This window comes from Parasteatoda tepidariorum, chromosome 5 (genome assembly GCF_043381705.1).
Source record: "Parasteatoda tepidariorum isolate YZ-2023 chromosome 5, CAS_Ptep_4.0, whole genome shotgun sequence".
Taxonomy (NCBI): domain Eukaryota; kingdom Metazoa; phylum Arthropoda; class Arachnida; order Araneae; family Theridiidae; genus Parasteatoda; species Parasteatoda tepidariorum.
In genome coordinates, this window is record NC_092208.1 from 34967054 (window position 1) to 34983060 (window position 16007).

The 16007-nt window shown below is 26.8% G+C and overlaps 1 protein-coding gene across 1 annotated transcript in view; it reads right to left on the minus strand.

The window, feature by feature from the left end:
- LOC107457065 (USP6 N-terminal-like protein) overlaps positions 1–16007 on the minus strand; it is a 58331-nt gene that overhangs the window by 3296 nt on the left and 39028 nt on the right. Inside the window, exons 8-13 of the mRNA XM_016075113.3 lie at positions 15268–15316; positions 11842–11907; positions 9348–9402; positions 9100–9260; positions 6743–6842; positions 3240–3463 (exon numbers count right to left, since the gene is read on the minus strand). Coding sequence (XP_015930599.1) covers positions 3240–3463; positions 6743–6842; positions 9100–9260; positions 9348–9402; positions 11842–11907; positions 15268–15316 — 655 coding nt within the window. The remainder of the gene's footprint in view (positions 1–3239; positions 3464–6742; positions 6843–9099; positions 9261–9347; positions 9403–11841; positions 11908–15267; positions 15317–16007) is intronic.

A 16007-nucleotide genomic window follows, 5' to 3' on the forward strand; every position in this document is an offset into this window, starting at 1 on the left:
GGGTTGGCCTTAGGGATGGGAAAGTGAGATAAAAGAAGCAAACAAGAAAAAATGCTTATAGCTACATTCCCCATAACAGATGATTTTAAAAATCGGTGTATGCATTTATTTTGAAGTAGAAATTTAAAAAAAAAATGAAGAAAAAAATCAGACAAAGACAGAAAAAAGTTCAATATATCCAACTTCCTCACTTTTTTGGTTCACTATATCCACAAAAAATAACATTATACATGTATAGCAAGGCGCGGGATCGAACATTTCGTTCACTATATCCGGGAGTTCACTATAGCGGAGTTTGACTGTATTTAACACACAGCTAATAGAAAATCATATTTTAATAGAAGTATACAACAGTTCTNAGCTACTCTTTTCAGAGAAATCGACTAAATTTTGCTATCTTTTATAGTTAGTGAGATGAATTTTTAAAACCCCGGAGTTCTTTTATAGACACCCTGTATAATAAGTTCCCTTTCATTATTTCCTTGGATAAAATCTTTATTACCAATTAAATCAAACTTTAAAAAAATCTCAACCTGAACATATTTATAGAAAAATGTTTGACTTTATAATTTATTTAAAGAAAAAAAATCAATTGGTTTAAATCCAGTGATTGTAGCCTTGCCAATCTTGATACAGTCAGACTTCGATCCATCATTAACGCATCTTTCGTTTTCGGAACTTTTCGTAAACTTTTTTTGTCCTAAAATGTTTCGTTTATTTTTATTCAGAACACACTTTTTAAATTAATTAAAAAATCTTAATTATTTTTTATGAATTAAATGCCTATTACTATTCAAAATTATGAGTAAACGTAATAAATAACATTTAAAGCATATTTAATGCCAATTATGACTGGAAAGTATTGCAATTATTCTTTTTTGATGACTATAAGAATCCCTTAAATTCCCTATGTGTAAAATATTTAGTACATTATGCAACAATTATTATAAAATTTATATTTCCTAAAATCTGCTGGATTTTTTCCTGTTGGTAGCTATGCTTATAGTAAATTTATTAATTTTCCTATATTTTCTAGTCATTATTTGATATTTTGAGTTGATTGGCATTTGTAGTTTTCCCATATCTATAGTTCGTAATGCTAGGTTCTACTGTAGTGTGTTTTACTGTACAATTATTAAAAATTCAAAATCGTAGGAAAGATTTAGGATAAATATTATAATTAACAATGTGATCTTCAAAATATTCATAAGGGAAAAAACTTATTTTATGCTTCTTATTCAATATTTATTATCATGTTTTAGAGTGATGTATTAAGAATGAATAACTTACATTCATATATTTTTATGCATTTAAATGCTGAAATTTAACAGATTTTTTTAAAGTAATTTTTTCCCCCAAATGTAATTATTTAGCCAATTTATAAGGAATTTTTTTGCAAAAAATAGAATTTAGTGTCTTGTGACCTCTTTTCTTAACAGCAAAAAAATAAAAAAAGCACATCTAAGACTTATCTCTCTGTAATATAAAATATTTGAAGAAACCTAATATCAAAAATCTACTTCAAGGTGTAATAATTACCAAAAGAAAGATATTTTATTTTGAAAATACTAATTTCAAAGTGTTAAGTATTTAATCAACTACTTAATAAAAATTACCAATGACCTCGCAATTTTAATCTACACCAGAGGTGGCGAACCTTTATACACCAACGTGCCATTTTTTCTAAAACATTGTTTGATGAGGTCATAGACGTGCCGTGAAATGGTTTTGACTTCGTGATTATTGGGGAAATAATAATACTAAATACTATCAACTCAAAACTCTTTATTTACATTGACAAAATAAAAAACATTTTGCAATGTTTCAGTTATAAGCGTAATTCAACTTAAAGTAACATCAATGTAACTTCTGTTGTTGCAGATTAGATGACAAATAACTTATATTAGGTTGTAAGATGTTAGTTTAAGCAGGACTGTTAATTTTTTTGCTAGTTATTTATTGTTAGCATTAATTGTCAATTTTTTATTAATAATTGTTTATTATTTTGTGTGTTTTTTTGTGAATTTTAATTTAATTGTTACATATGCTTCATAGTGTAATACCATTTGTGTAATAACAAATGTGATCTTTGGCGTGCCCGAAATATTGCGTCGGGTGCCATATTGGTTCGCCATCCCTGATCTACACAATCAACTGAGACTCAACAAAAAACTTCTAACCACACAGCGTTCATTGATAACAAAAAACAAGCTATTGAAAAATTTGATTTCAAAGTGAACAGTAGATTGGTTGACAAAAAACAATTAAATGGAGATGAAAATTAGAAATAATGAATTTGGTTTATTGTTCTAATTAAACTGATGAATTCGAAGAAAGAAAAAAAAAGATAATTTTTGCACTCCTTGATTTGACTGTATTTTACCACGTTTATATCAACAAGCCTTCGTGTATGTCTGTTCGGGTGGAATTTTGTAATCAATTTTAAACCAACTTCTCGACTAGCTACAGACTTCAAATTTGGCACATAGTTCAGAATTGGATGAAAATGCATGAAAATGAAGAGAAAGAAGACATACAAAGTAAAATAAAATGAAAGAAAAATTAATATTTTCGCGATTGTCTTTTGTTGTCGATACGATTATTTCAAATTAGTGTCACATGTCAGTTGAAAAGTTTTGTGTACAGTGAGTGAAAAAATTGAGACTTTGGAAGTGAGTACAAAAAAAAATATCAAAATAAAAAGTAATATTCTTAAAAACCACGTTTTTGTAGTGGAGAATAATAATTAAAAAACAAAAATTTTAATAACAAAAAACGTGGTGCGCATAAAATATATAACAGTACATATACACATTTTCTTACTCATACACAGCCACATATACATCATGCACATGCATATACACAAACATATTCCACATTCAGATACAATTACAGATATACAAATATACATACACATATTCTCATGAGCACACATAGGTATACACACAAATATAACATTACTGTCAAACTTTTGTTTTTTTAATTACTATTCTCCACTACAAAAACGTGGTTTTTAAAAATATTGCTTTCTATTTTGATTTTTTTTTTACAAATAATCTAGAAGCTTACTACTCAATTTAATTATTCAACATTTATACAGTAATTTTAAGTGAAACAGTGAACTACAATATAGAAGTTAAGCAACAAGTGTTTTCCTTTTAAAATTAACAATTCATTTACAGTTACAATGTTAAAATTCAATTGAAATCAAGATAGCATTTTAATTGAAATTCACTTACTCTTCTCGTAGAAGCACTTTCAGGTCGAATGATGAGCCCAAAGGGTTTTTGTGGAAGTTCATTTGGGGGAGCATTTCCTGGAAGATGCAATTTATATTTCTGAAGATCAGCAATCGTTGCTTGAAGGGCTTCAATGGCTACATCATCATAATAACCAAAGTCTTGTTCAAGCTTTATTTGCAGATATTCAATCAATTCATCCATATCCATTTTCAATAGAGTTTCTATAATCAAATTTTTTATACATTATAATCAGCAGTGGAATTTAAATATTTTTAATAAAACATACTACAATAATTATATAACTATAATTATTTAAAATTAAAAGTCAGATTCAATCCGATAAAAATTTCCCTTATTTTTTTCACGACTGCACGGTGGGCCAGAAGACCATAATCTTTGGCTAAAAGTCAAAAATTAAATTTCAACTAAAATATGTTTAGGCAGCTTTAATATCGCCCAAGTTAAGTATTCATAATCATTCCATACATTATAATTTATTTTTTGGACTGACGAGAGTACAATGTAGTGAAAAATATGTTTAAAAAAATTTTTTTTTTAAATGTAACTTTTAAATTTATATTTCAGAAATGTATATACGGGGTGAGGTGATATATACCGTAATTCTGAAATTATGGTACAATTTTTCAATTTGTTGGATTAGTTAATACTCTTGACAAATTTATAGTTTATATCTTATCATTTGACATTGTACAATGTTTGAACCACTTTCGAAACTTATCTCCAAAAAGTTCCACGAGGTAATTAGCTAAACTTTTTTTTGTTGTCTTTGATGTTTCTTCTTTCGCAAAAAACCTGCCCCATTTTGCCCATATTGCAAAGGTGGACTAAATATACCAAAAAACAAAAATTATGTTTTTATTTTTTCCGCGTTACTTTGTAATATTACTTCGGAAATATAATTTGCTTTTAATTTTTAATATGAAAAGACGAAAATTATTATATTTTCATTGCTATATTTAATTATTTAAACGTACTATATATATATTTTGCTCGCCATATTTCAGCCGCCATCTTGTTTTTTTTTGTTGGTATTTTTAGTGTATTTCAAAATTTCAACTAGAATTCAATTTACCTGCACATGAAAATCCTAAATAAAAAAAAACCCAAATTTTGAAACAAATTTTATCGAAATACTAATTTTGGCCACGAAACCTTGGATGCTGGCCCACTGTGGACTGATGTGATTGAATTTCTCTGCTTTTGGCATAAATTTCATTATTAATTTTTAAGTTACGTCTTATTCTTTTGCATAAAATAAATTGCTAAACACTTATAGTTGCTATTAAAGTAAAATATCTTTGAGGATTTTAGACACTTAAATATCAAGCAAGAACCACATTAACGTGGTTTCTGCTTGAACAGCTTTTTATAAAAAATAGGCTATTTCATGAAGCTTAAGGAAAATCTTTTTACAGATAACATTTTACATTTGTTGTTGCTTAGTAATTACAAGGAAAATTTTAATTGATAAGAAAAATCAAAGAAATTTATCAACACTCCTCAAGTGCGTCCAAATAGAGAAGAAATATGATCCTTTAAGCAGTGAATTACTTGAAAAAAAAATTCCTTAACCATGCACAGTTCAACCCTGCTAGTTGTGACACCTTTTCGGTCGTGCAATGCTCACCAATGATGTTCTAGCTTGAAGGTGACACAAACAGTGCGCAAAATAAAAAACCGATCACCCTGACTAATAGTCGGGTCTTCACAGTCTAGGACTCAATCTTGATGATTGAAGGGGGTGACTTCAAACATGCTAATTAATTAGTGCAGACGATATATTAAATTATGAAATCAGATATAAAAAAACTTTTTTCGACGAATTCGGATTTCTGACCACCAAAATATACGGGGTAGCAGCAGTCTGGGAAATACGGTCCCCATAGTTTGACCAGGAAAGCGCTCCACAGTTTGGAACCCTTAACGTTAATTTTACTTATTGAATATTTTGCTATGTCTCGATAACATTTTAAGCAAATTTAAAAATTTTTGCTCACAATTATAAAACTCGTTTATCCAAACCATGATAAAAATGCACATTTTAAACAATGTAATTTTACTTGGAAAAATACAAAATTCAAGTGAAATCAGTCGAATAGTTCCTGAGAAATTTAATTTTAAAAACATAGCTTTTTTAAAATTCAATTTCTCAGGTTCTAATCAATTAAATTTTGTTTTTTCTCATACAAAATTACATCTTTTAAAATGAAGTAAAAAATTTTACACCTTACAATTCAAACATTTTTCAATCATTATTAAATAAAATAAAAAATAACAAATATTTACCAATAATTATATTTTTAATGGAATTATCTTCGGACAAACTAATTTTATAATTGTGTGGAAAACTTTTTCGATACACTTACAAATTTCTTAAGATATGGGGCGATATATGGAAAAAATAAAATTAACATTAAGGAATCATAATTTACAAAAGGGGTCCAGATCGCTCTTCTGACCAAAGTATGGTAAACATATTTCCTAAATTGTAACCACCACCTATATTTTGGAGCAGTATGATTATTCAGGGAAAATATGTTTTTGTGCCCGATTTCATAACTTATAAATATTGTTTGCACTAATAAGTTTAATCAATTTCAAATTGAATTTTGAAAATAATGCTAAATAATCAAGGAAACAAACACAGTTCAAGAGTCTAAGCTGCAATGATAATTTTGCTTTAAAATTAGATTTATTCTAACATTCTATAAATTTTTAACTATTAAAATGTACTTTCATTTTGCAACATGACCTGTTTTAAAATTCAGTTTACACTAATTTCATAAATTCTAAACGGGCATTCTGTAGTCATCTTACCTTGGGTTTCTTCCAATCATTGTTTATTTTTATTAAGTTATATAATTGTTTTAGCATTATTTTTTTTTAATGCAACAAAGCCCAAAAAATCTAGCTTTGAGCAGTTCTAATTTTTATAAATATTTTTTGTTACGGTTACATTTTAAGAGACGCCCGGTGGCTGAGTGGTAGCGCTTCGCGCTCCTGTGCCACAGGTCCTGGGTTTGATCCTCAGACCGGGCAAGGTTGACTCAGCCTTTCATCCCTTGAGTGGGTCGATAAATGAGTATCAAGCGTGCTTGGGAACAAAACACTGGGATTTTTGGCTGACCACCTATCCGGAACATTTGCTCCTGCACCCCAGAGCCCAAGGTCAAGAAAACTGAGATGGGCACAGTAGGCTTTGGTCCTCTATGGGCTGTCGTGCCACTGAGTTTAGTTTAGTTACATTTTAAGTTGTAAGTTTATTTATGTAAACAAAAGAAACTTGTACTTTTTTTTTGAATTATAAGACAAATCATGCTTCAATTACAAATACTTTAATACCTTATGCTTTATTTATAACACAATTCAATTTTATAAATACCATGACTTTGGGTAATTACCCAGAGCAATTGTAAATACCTTGGTAATTACTTGTTCACAACTGATCCAAAACTATAATTAAACTTTTCAGTACTCACTTTTGTGCAATTTTAACAGAGTGAATGACATGGCAGTTAAAATTATCTCTCCATCCAAAATATAAGCATCCCATAAACGTAATGTAAGAGTAAAAGGTACCTACAATATAAAAGAACAGAATGTTCATGGAGAAATATCAAACTTTTAAATAACAAATTAATAATGCTAGATAATCTCATTGTTAAAGCAACAGAACTTATTTATAGAAGTAATATTAGCATAACATGTTAGAAACCAAAAACAAGTAAAAGAGAAATTCTTAAGATGTGTATGTTAGCAAAAACAGACAATGTGTTCCTTGATAAAGTGCTGTTTCTGCAAACATACATATCTTTAGAATTTTTTTTTTTTTTTGTTGCTTGTGTTTGGTTTCCAACTTTTTATTTAAATTGTTCAAATAATACAAATTTGGCTTCAGTTGCTTTTAACACTTTCCCATTTTGACATATTATTTTGATGTTCTTTTTTTCTTAATATGTTTAAATCAATTTCATACTTTGATTGGATTAGCATACCATGTTAAGAGTTTTCAAATTAAAACTAACAGTGCAAGCATTAAAACTTAAGTTGACTTGTTTAAAATAAAAAGTATAATTTAATACTGCAAGACTTATAATGCAAAATAAAAGAAATGGAAAAAACAATTGAAATTTTTTTTCTAGTTTATTTTCATTGTCAGAAAGTTCAATTTTTCATTAATTAAATTTAACAAGAAATAAAATAAATCATTCACTCTTACATTATATTTAACCCTCAAAGCATTGAGCCCTAGAACAAAATCTTACTGACTTGTTCTACTGTCAATTAAAAATGCAACGCCCCTACACTTACACTAAAAACTTCTTTTTAAAAACACCTTTTTTAATGACATACACAATATTATACACATATTTTAATATGTGGCAATCAAATCATTAGATAAAAATATGCTTCCCCCCCACTATTCACAGGGCTGCCACTGGATGAAAACAAGAAAAATAGTTGCTTTAGTTGCATCATATCCTCCTATAATATAATTTTAATTATTTGTGCTGTAATAGCATAAAATTCAAATAACATGCACTTAGACACTCATATTTTATAAAAAATGTACATTTATTTGTGGATTTTCCAACAATATATTCTTTCACACTACGCATAAAAACAGGGAGTTTTATTTTTATCTGTTACAGAACAGTTGAATTTGAAACTTGAATTTCCTTTCTCGGTTCTAATTTGCAGCTGCTTAGTTTAGACATTAAAAAATAATAATAATAAATATTGCAATTTAATTCCGTTTTATTTTGTTTATTTTTCACAACTGACACATTTCCAAATTTTAATGTTCGTCAAAAAAATTACGATCACAACTCGACAAAACGAATATTTCCATGTACCTTTTTTTCTATTCTAAATAGCTCTAAAAAAAATTAACAACACATTTTGTGTAATTAAAGACAATTTTTCTAATTTTGTTACTTCGTTCAAATTAAAAGAGGGGAAAAACTTAATCCTCAGAGCAGGGCCGGATTAACCTATAGGCACATTAGGCACGTGCCTAGGGCCTACGAAAAACTTGGGAGAAAAAAATTTTGTTGACAAAAATAATTTAGCTTTAAAAACAACAAGTGTATTTTGCACAAAATTATGAAGATACAAATAAAAATATAATATTTTTCGGTAATAAATTATTTTGCAGAATCTTATGATCTAATATATTACTTTTTTGCGATTTTTGGATTCAACGAAATCTTGTATTATGCTGTCGAATTCCAAACTACGCAAAATGTAAATTTGTAAATTAAAATCCATATTAATAAAAATGTTAAAAAAAAATATGCAAGAAAATTTTAGCATATATTTTGAAAAGAGGGGAGGAGTGGGGGAAGAAGGGGAGGCCCCAAAAACGGTTGTGCCTAGGGCCTACGAAAGGTATAATCCGGCTCTGCCTCAGAGATATTACATTAGCTTTCTGAAGCAGGAGGAGCATTCACGTAGTGCGAATTCCAATTCCATCAGTCTGATTGGTTAAATATGTCTGTCATGCTTTTGACATCAAACAGTGAGAAATAATAAAGTTAGGATAAAACGAAAGCGCGGCAAAAAAAGTGGGGGAAGGGGGAAACTCATGAAGCTATTCTTCATTTTAGTCGCTTTGGCTTAAAAAAGTTGCCGATTTTACGCAAATCATTGCAAATTAATTGTTTTTACTCATATTTCTACGAAAATAGTCTCCATGGTTGCTATTGCTTTAAAATAGTCGTTTCAGTCGCCTTTTTAGTCTCCAATGGCAGCCCTGTATTCATTACTTAAATACAAATTGAAAAAATCTTGTTACAAAAATTTAAATTGATAAATTAAGTATATAACAGCATACCCTATCAAGAAAACATTGAAAAAACCATTTCAATGTGTAAAGACTGCTGTGGATATTAAATTTCTCTAAATGCTTCCTAAGTTTTGGCAGGAACTTAGATAATAACTTATCATGATGCTCTTGAAATCTATTTAATTTTGGGAAACCTGGTATGAAGAAACCTAGAACAATGAATATAGAGGTATTAATTATGCTACAATAATATTTAGAAAATTGTTTACTATTTAGTAAGAAAGTAATAATTATACCATGCATAGCATGTTTCCTATCTGTCATTAAAACAGACAACGCCCAAAAAGCTTCCTAAAAATACACATAAAATTAAACACATTACACATATTGTATTTTACACAAAAAGGAAATAAAACTGTAGTCTATTTAAAAAAATATATGCATTGTAAACAATACTTTATAAATTTTTAAATGAACTTTTTATTTCCTTTATTTAAATAAGTATGTTAAAAAAATTGATTATAAAAAAAGAAAGGAAAAAAAACAAGTTCAATCTTATAAGTGCAATGGAAAAAAATTAACAAACAATTACTCTAACAGTTATTAATTAAAGTAGTGAAACACATGAAAATTCTGCAATTTGTATTTATTTTTAAAAAAGAGCTTACTAAAGTTCACATAAAAAACTTTAACAAATGCAAAAAACAGGTATGCTAATAAAGAATGACGGACTTAGAATTGAGTCATCGCATTGTTATCTAATTTCACATTTTCTTAATAGATTTTACTTTTGCCCCCTTTTTTTGCATTAAAATTTTCTGACAATTAATGTTTAGTAATAATTAGACTCCATAAATACAGTGGTTGGTGATGAATATACAAACTAATAAATTTCTCAATTTCGAATTTAATTTTTTTTAAATAATTAATATAATAACTTTCGTTATTGTAATAAATTTTAGGTTTATCATCAAGACACTTTTTTAAAACAAAATTATTTTAATATCTCTAGAACTCGAAATTCTTGCATCTCGCAAGAGTCTAAAAATAAAACATTATGNACAGTGGTTGGTGATGAATATACAAACTAATAAATTTCTCAATTTCGAATTTAATTTTTTTTAAATAATTAATATAATAACTTTCGTTATTGTAATAAATTTTAGGTTTATCATCAAGACACTTTTTTAAAACAAAATTATTTTAATATCACTAGAACTCGAAATTCTTGCATCTCGTAATAGTCTAAAAATAAAACATTATGGGAATGATTTAATAGCTTTATTTTTTTTTAAAATCGCAACCTTTATAACAGAAAACAAATATACTTGAAAGTTGCTTTCGTATTTTAAAAATTAAACTGGACCACTAACTTAAATTTTTAAATAAAACAATTGTTTAATTTTTTAAAAAAACTCCTAACATTTAAATTTAAAAAAAATTTTACATTACTTTAATTAAAGAAACACGTAGGTTAAAATTAAATTAAGGATGCCCAGAGTCTACTAATCAAATCTCAATGAAACTTAAATACACCGTATGTAGATTATGCAATTAAGGGTTTTATCAAATTAGCTCAATGGAATCGGAGCAACAAGTCAAGTATTGTTAGTTTAAGTTTAACAACCTAGTACTTTGTCTATCAAAATTTCGATCAGGGACATAGAGCTGGAGCTCAGACTGGAGATATTAACTTGAAATTTCCCATGCTCCAACAATTTCATTGTATCCTACAGGCGTTCAAAAGGCTTGCCGCATTGTAACCCCATTGTTCGCTGAATTGCTATAGCAAGACTTTTCTCGGCACTAAAATACACTTATAAGGACTTAAAATTAAATATGAAGGAAAAATTATTAAATTAAATTATTTTAAGATTGATCATATAACTCAACAATGAACTTAATTTTTACTTTCTGTGTAAGCTAATGATTATATTATTTTTTGGAATCTTTTTCATAATAAAAATGAAAATCTGAAATTCAAATCTCAAATATTAAGCCTTATTTGAGCCAGAGTATCGAAAATTTTTATTCAGGTCTCCGGTTTCAATAAATTGTTTTAAATATATATTCTTCAAAATTCAGTTAAATAATTTCCTTTCCCAGAATAGAAAGGACATAATTGAAGAAATAATTTTATTCAACTAGAAATTGATACTAATTGAATTAAACATATATATCGTATAATAATACACTTTCAGTTATCCTTCCTACATTAAAAAATAAAAACAGTGCACATTAATAGCAAATTAAAATAAGAATTTCAATAATATGATTATTTTCTTAGAGTAAGTTTTTAAAAATTATGTGGGCAACTATCTATTGAAACAAAATTCATCGATAGCACAAACAATACATGTTTTGAATTCAATACAATCATAAATTTTACTATTGCTAGACTAAATATAGAGACTATGACTGTAACTTTTCACCATGTAACCTAATTTAAATTAAGTTTCTCAATTAGATAAATAAATATTTAGAATTTTTTTTTAATTAAAAATATTTTTTACATCAAATTTATGAACATCCCTTTATTAATACATGCCAGTGGTACCTTTCACTGAAATAAATTAATGATTCACATTTTATTATGCGCATGCTTCATAAATTAAACTAAAAGTAATTTATATTGCATGGATAGTAAAAATGTTTTAAAAGACAAAATTTTATTCAATAAGCAAATGACAAATTTGGAAGTTCCAAGACATAAAATTCCAAGAAATTTTGACTTTGAATAAACAATACCAACACTTAAAAAAAGCTTTTAAACTGTAAAACAATAAATACCTCATCGCCCATAAACATTAATAATAATGCAGCAATCTGGCTCATTCCTTGGCAATAACCTACTTCCTGTAAAACAAATTAAATAGTTTTTCTCTAGGAATATAAATTTTACATAAAAACATAAACAAAATGAAAACTGAATAGTGAAAATACAAAATTCTGCAAGAATCTTGTTGATTACGGAGTGAATCTCTCTTATAAAAGCTACATTAACTAGAATTAATTTTTGTACAGTAAAAATTTTTTTAACTTCATAGTCAGGGCTCGTGAAATAGGGCTACCAAGTTGCAATTGTCGATCAAAAAATTTCAAATTGTGACTAATTAGGAAGTTTTAAAAGAGCCACATGGGTTAGAATTATTTTCCGTACAATAAAAAACATTTTATCTTCTTAGTAATATAAATATTCATAATAAAAAGCACAGAATTAGTAATTTTTTAGTTTTAACTAAAAAACAAATTATTTGAATAAATTATGTAGATCTGGGACATATAAGTCATAATTGAAATTAGAGATTTTTAAATCATGTAAATATGAATTCCAATAAACTATTATTAAAGCATAATGTCCAATTTCTACTAATTTGTTAATCGCATGAAAAAGACTCATAATTAAAAATGGTAAAAATATCAAAAGATAACATGATTATGATTATATATGGTTATTTATATAACATGATTAGGCAAAATAGCAAAAATTTGAAAGAGCCCTGATAAAAATTTCACAAACTTAAATATGTCATTACAAACTATATGATGAAAAAAATGATTTAAACCATCACACATACTTAATAAAAATTATAGAAAAAATAAATTCGAAGACTAAGAGATTACAGTTTTAAAATTACCTGGAAGCAAATTGTAATGAAATGAAAAGGATATTTCCCTTGAGTTTACAATCGATAAGGAATGCATTTAAATTAGAATATTAGATCATTAAAATAAGCAATAACCTAAACTAGTAATGTTTTTCTGTAATTTCTTAAAAAAGCTTAATAAAGTAATTTTAACTTTCATAATCAATTTGTCACAAGTATTTTACATAAAATGTAAGATTAGAAGACAAATATCTACACAGCTGAAAGAAATAAACCTTTTCACACATCATTTATCTTACTGAATGAAGTATTTGATGTAGAAAAAAGAATGAGATTCTTAATTTTTGAATAGAAGAGTGCTTTGTTTTAATATAGTTAAGAAAAGAAATCAAAATATTTAAGCAATTAAAATTAATAATTATACATTCAAATGGAAAAATGCGCTTAGCAGCAGTGAAACCAAGAGGATGATAATGAGACAATGAAGAAAATATGAAAAAATATGACAACCAAAGCTGACGTCGTCAGGAGGTACCAGCTTTGGATGTCATAAATGCAAAACTTTTTCTATCGAGAAAGCGAAGACAAAAGTCAAAAAATTGCTTTCTCTGTACTCCAAAAGTTTTTCAAAAGTCCAGGAAAAGAATGCATAAAATACAAAAAAACATAGTAGAATACAATATAAAATACAGAAGCATATACAGTAGAATTAAGACAAATACAGAAGGAAAGTAAGATAGAAACTTTCTTGAAATAAAAAATCCAATAACTAAAATTCACGCCTTAAAAATATTGCATAAACATCCACCTTGCCTTTAATCAATAAGTTTAAAACTTAAGAACAAAAAAGAAGTTCTATCTAAGATTTAGCATCGAGTAATGCAAGTCCAGGATACAACAGCATGAACCAATTTTCATTAAAATAAGAAAAAATTTCTGAAGTGTACCACAGAAGACAAAAAAATTATACTAATTGACAAAAATACAAATTCTCATAAAACTTTTAAGAGATTTAAATCATTGTATCCTGCAAACAAAAAAAAGTCAAGGTACAATATTTAAAATTAAGGTTAATTATGGGTAATTTTTCAAAGAATGTCAGTTTTCTGTTTCATAATTTTTGAAATTTCATGTTTTAAGGTTTTCTTATATTGAAGAAAGCAATATTAGATAACAGTACAAAGACAAAATTAGTTTATGAAAACAATGTTACATTAAAATGAGATAGTAAAAATAAATTAAAAAGAATGCAATATAAATTAGCTATTTTTTTTAAAAAAAATGAAAGATAATTAGAATTTCTAGAATCAAATAATATTAGGTTTATTCAAAATATTCTGATGATATTGATATTATTTCTACAACTAAAAAAACAAAACATTAATAGAGCTATCGGATACTACTAAATTTGTACTGCTATTGAAATATTAGCGCTTTTTTGGTAATAAAAGCAAAATAAAATATATGTCAATGTGCCAGACATTAGTAAATCTTAATTTAAAATTCATTGATGTTGTTAAACGTTGTCTCAATAAATTAAGAAATTTTCTAGAATAAAATTATTAAAAAGAAAAACAAAAATTGTGTTTAAAATCATCATTAAACCTGTGCCACAGGGCTAAGAAACTAGGCTATAACAAAATTCACTAGCTAACTTTGACAGAAAAGTTTTCATATGATTCTGAGTGCAATGAATATTAATGGTACAAATATAATTATGAGCGATATAAGCTGACCATAAAGTAAAGTAAACAGTAAAGAAAACTGCATCAAATTTGATGGACACATCCTCCTTGAAATCCAGTATCTTTAAATTTCAACTATGTAATTGGAACCCATATCAAAAACAAGCCCACACTAAGGTGGGTAGACTGCATAAATGAGGATTTCACAGCACTTAGAGTAAACAACTAAAAAACCTTGACAAGGAAGAAATCAGAATGGAAAAAGGTTCTAAAGAAGGCCTTGTCTTGCTGGGGAATGAATTAAGAAAAAGAAGTAAAAAAATAAATATTTTTTAGGCAAAAATTTTAAACTTAATTAAAATGAATACAAAATATTTATAAACACACTTAGCATTTATCAATTAAAAATATTCTTATAATATTTTACAAAAGAATTTCAATTGAAAATAAAATAATAATATAAACAACTTTAATCTGATATCACCTCAAAACAGTTTGATCAATTTTATGTTTCAAATTATTAAAAATGTCAAAATCTTCGTAGCTATCAAAAAATATTCCTGTATAATTATACCACTGTTAATATATATCAATAAATTATAGAAAATAAATTTGACGGGTTTATTTAGAAAATTAAAATTGTCACTAATTACTGGGAATAATTAATAATATCATTATTCAAAAATTATTTGCTTTATAGACCTTATAAGTTTTGAAGGGGTTGTCAGAATATTGATGATCTGATAAATATTTATTGAAGCATTTGAGCGAAGTAAAAATCATATGAGATCATATACAACTAATCATAAGATTTCTTATGACTAATTGTAATAATTTATTTAAATAAAGGGCAAAGATAAAAATATGGTAAAAAAATATATAAGCAAATTTTAAATGAATGCAGAAACACAAAATGAACTTACAGCATTATAAATGGAATATGCAGCTAACACTTGGAAAAGAGACTGTTGCCTGCAAATGAAGCAACAATGATTAAGAGAAACATTTTTCATAAATGTTTATACATAATCATTTTTCATAAAATATTTAAAGAGCTTAAAAAATAATTAAATTGCATAATAAAAACATAATATAATACATAATAGCCTTTTAGGAAACTCAAAATTAATTTCAAAATTTTATACATTATATAAGGAAAGAAAGTATAAATTGGAATTAGCATGTTCTATAGTATAATATTTTTTTAGCATTACTTTATTATTAAATTTTATCAGGAGCTGATTCATATTAAGGTTAAATTCAGATTTATTCTTTTTAATAAAATGTATTTTAAACTAGAATTTTCTAAGCAAGTTTAATCATCAACATGCAAACTAGTTATGATTAACTTTCTTCAAACCAAATTTTAAGAAATTTTGTTTTCCTTTTTGACATTTTTAGCTTTCTTAATTTGATGTATGAAAACATGGAGTACTAAAAGTGTAACTCAATCAAGAAATTATAGTTACATAATCGGAAGGTACAATGAAATCATTGCTCCTTATTTATATTTTTAGAATCTACAGTACAACCTATCCTCACTCTGTAATAACTCTCAGGGAGAACCGATTTTTCACATGAATTTGTCACAATTTAGTAATCCTCAAAAATGCAATTGATTGTGACCAAATGATTATTTTTGTAAAAAATGGGCATAAACTGT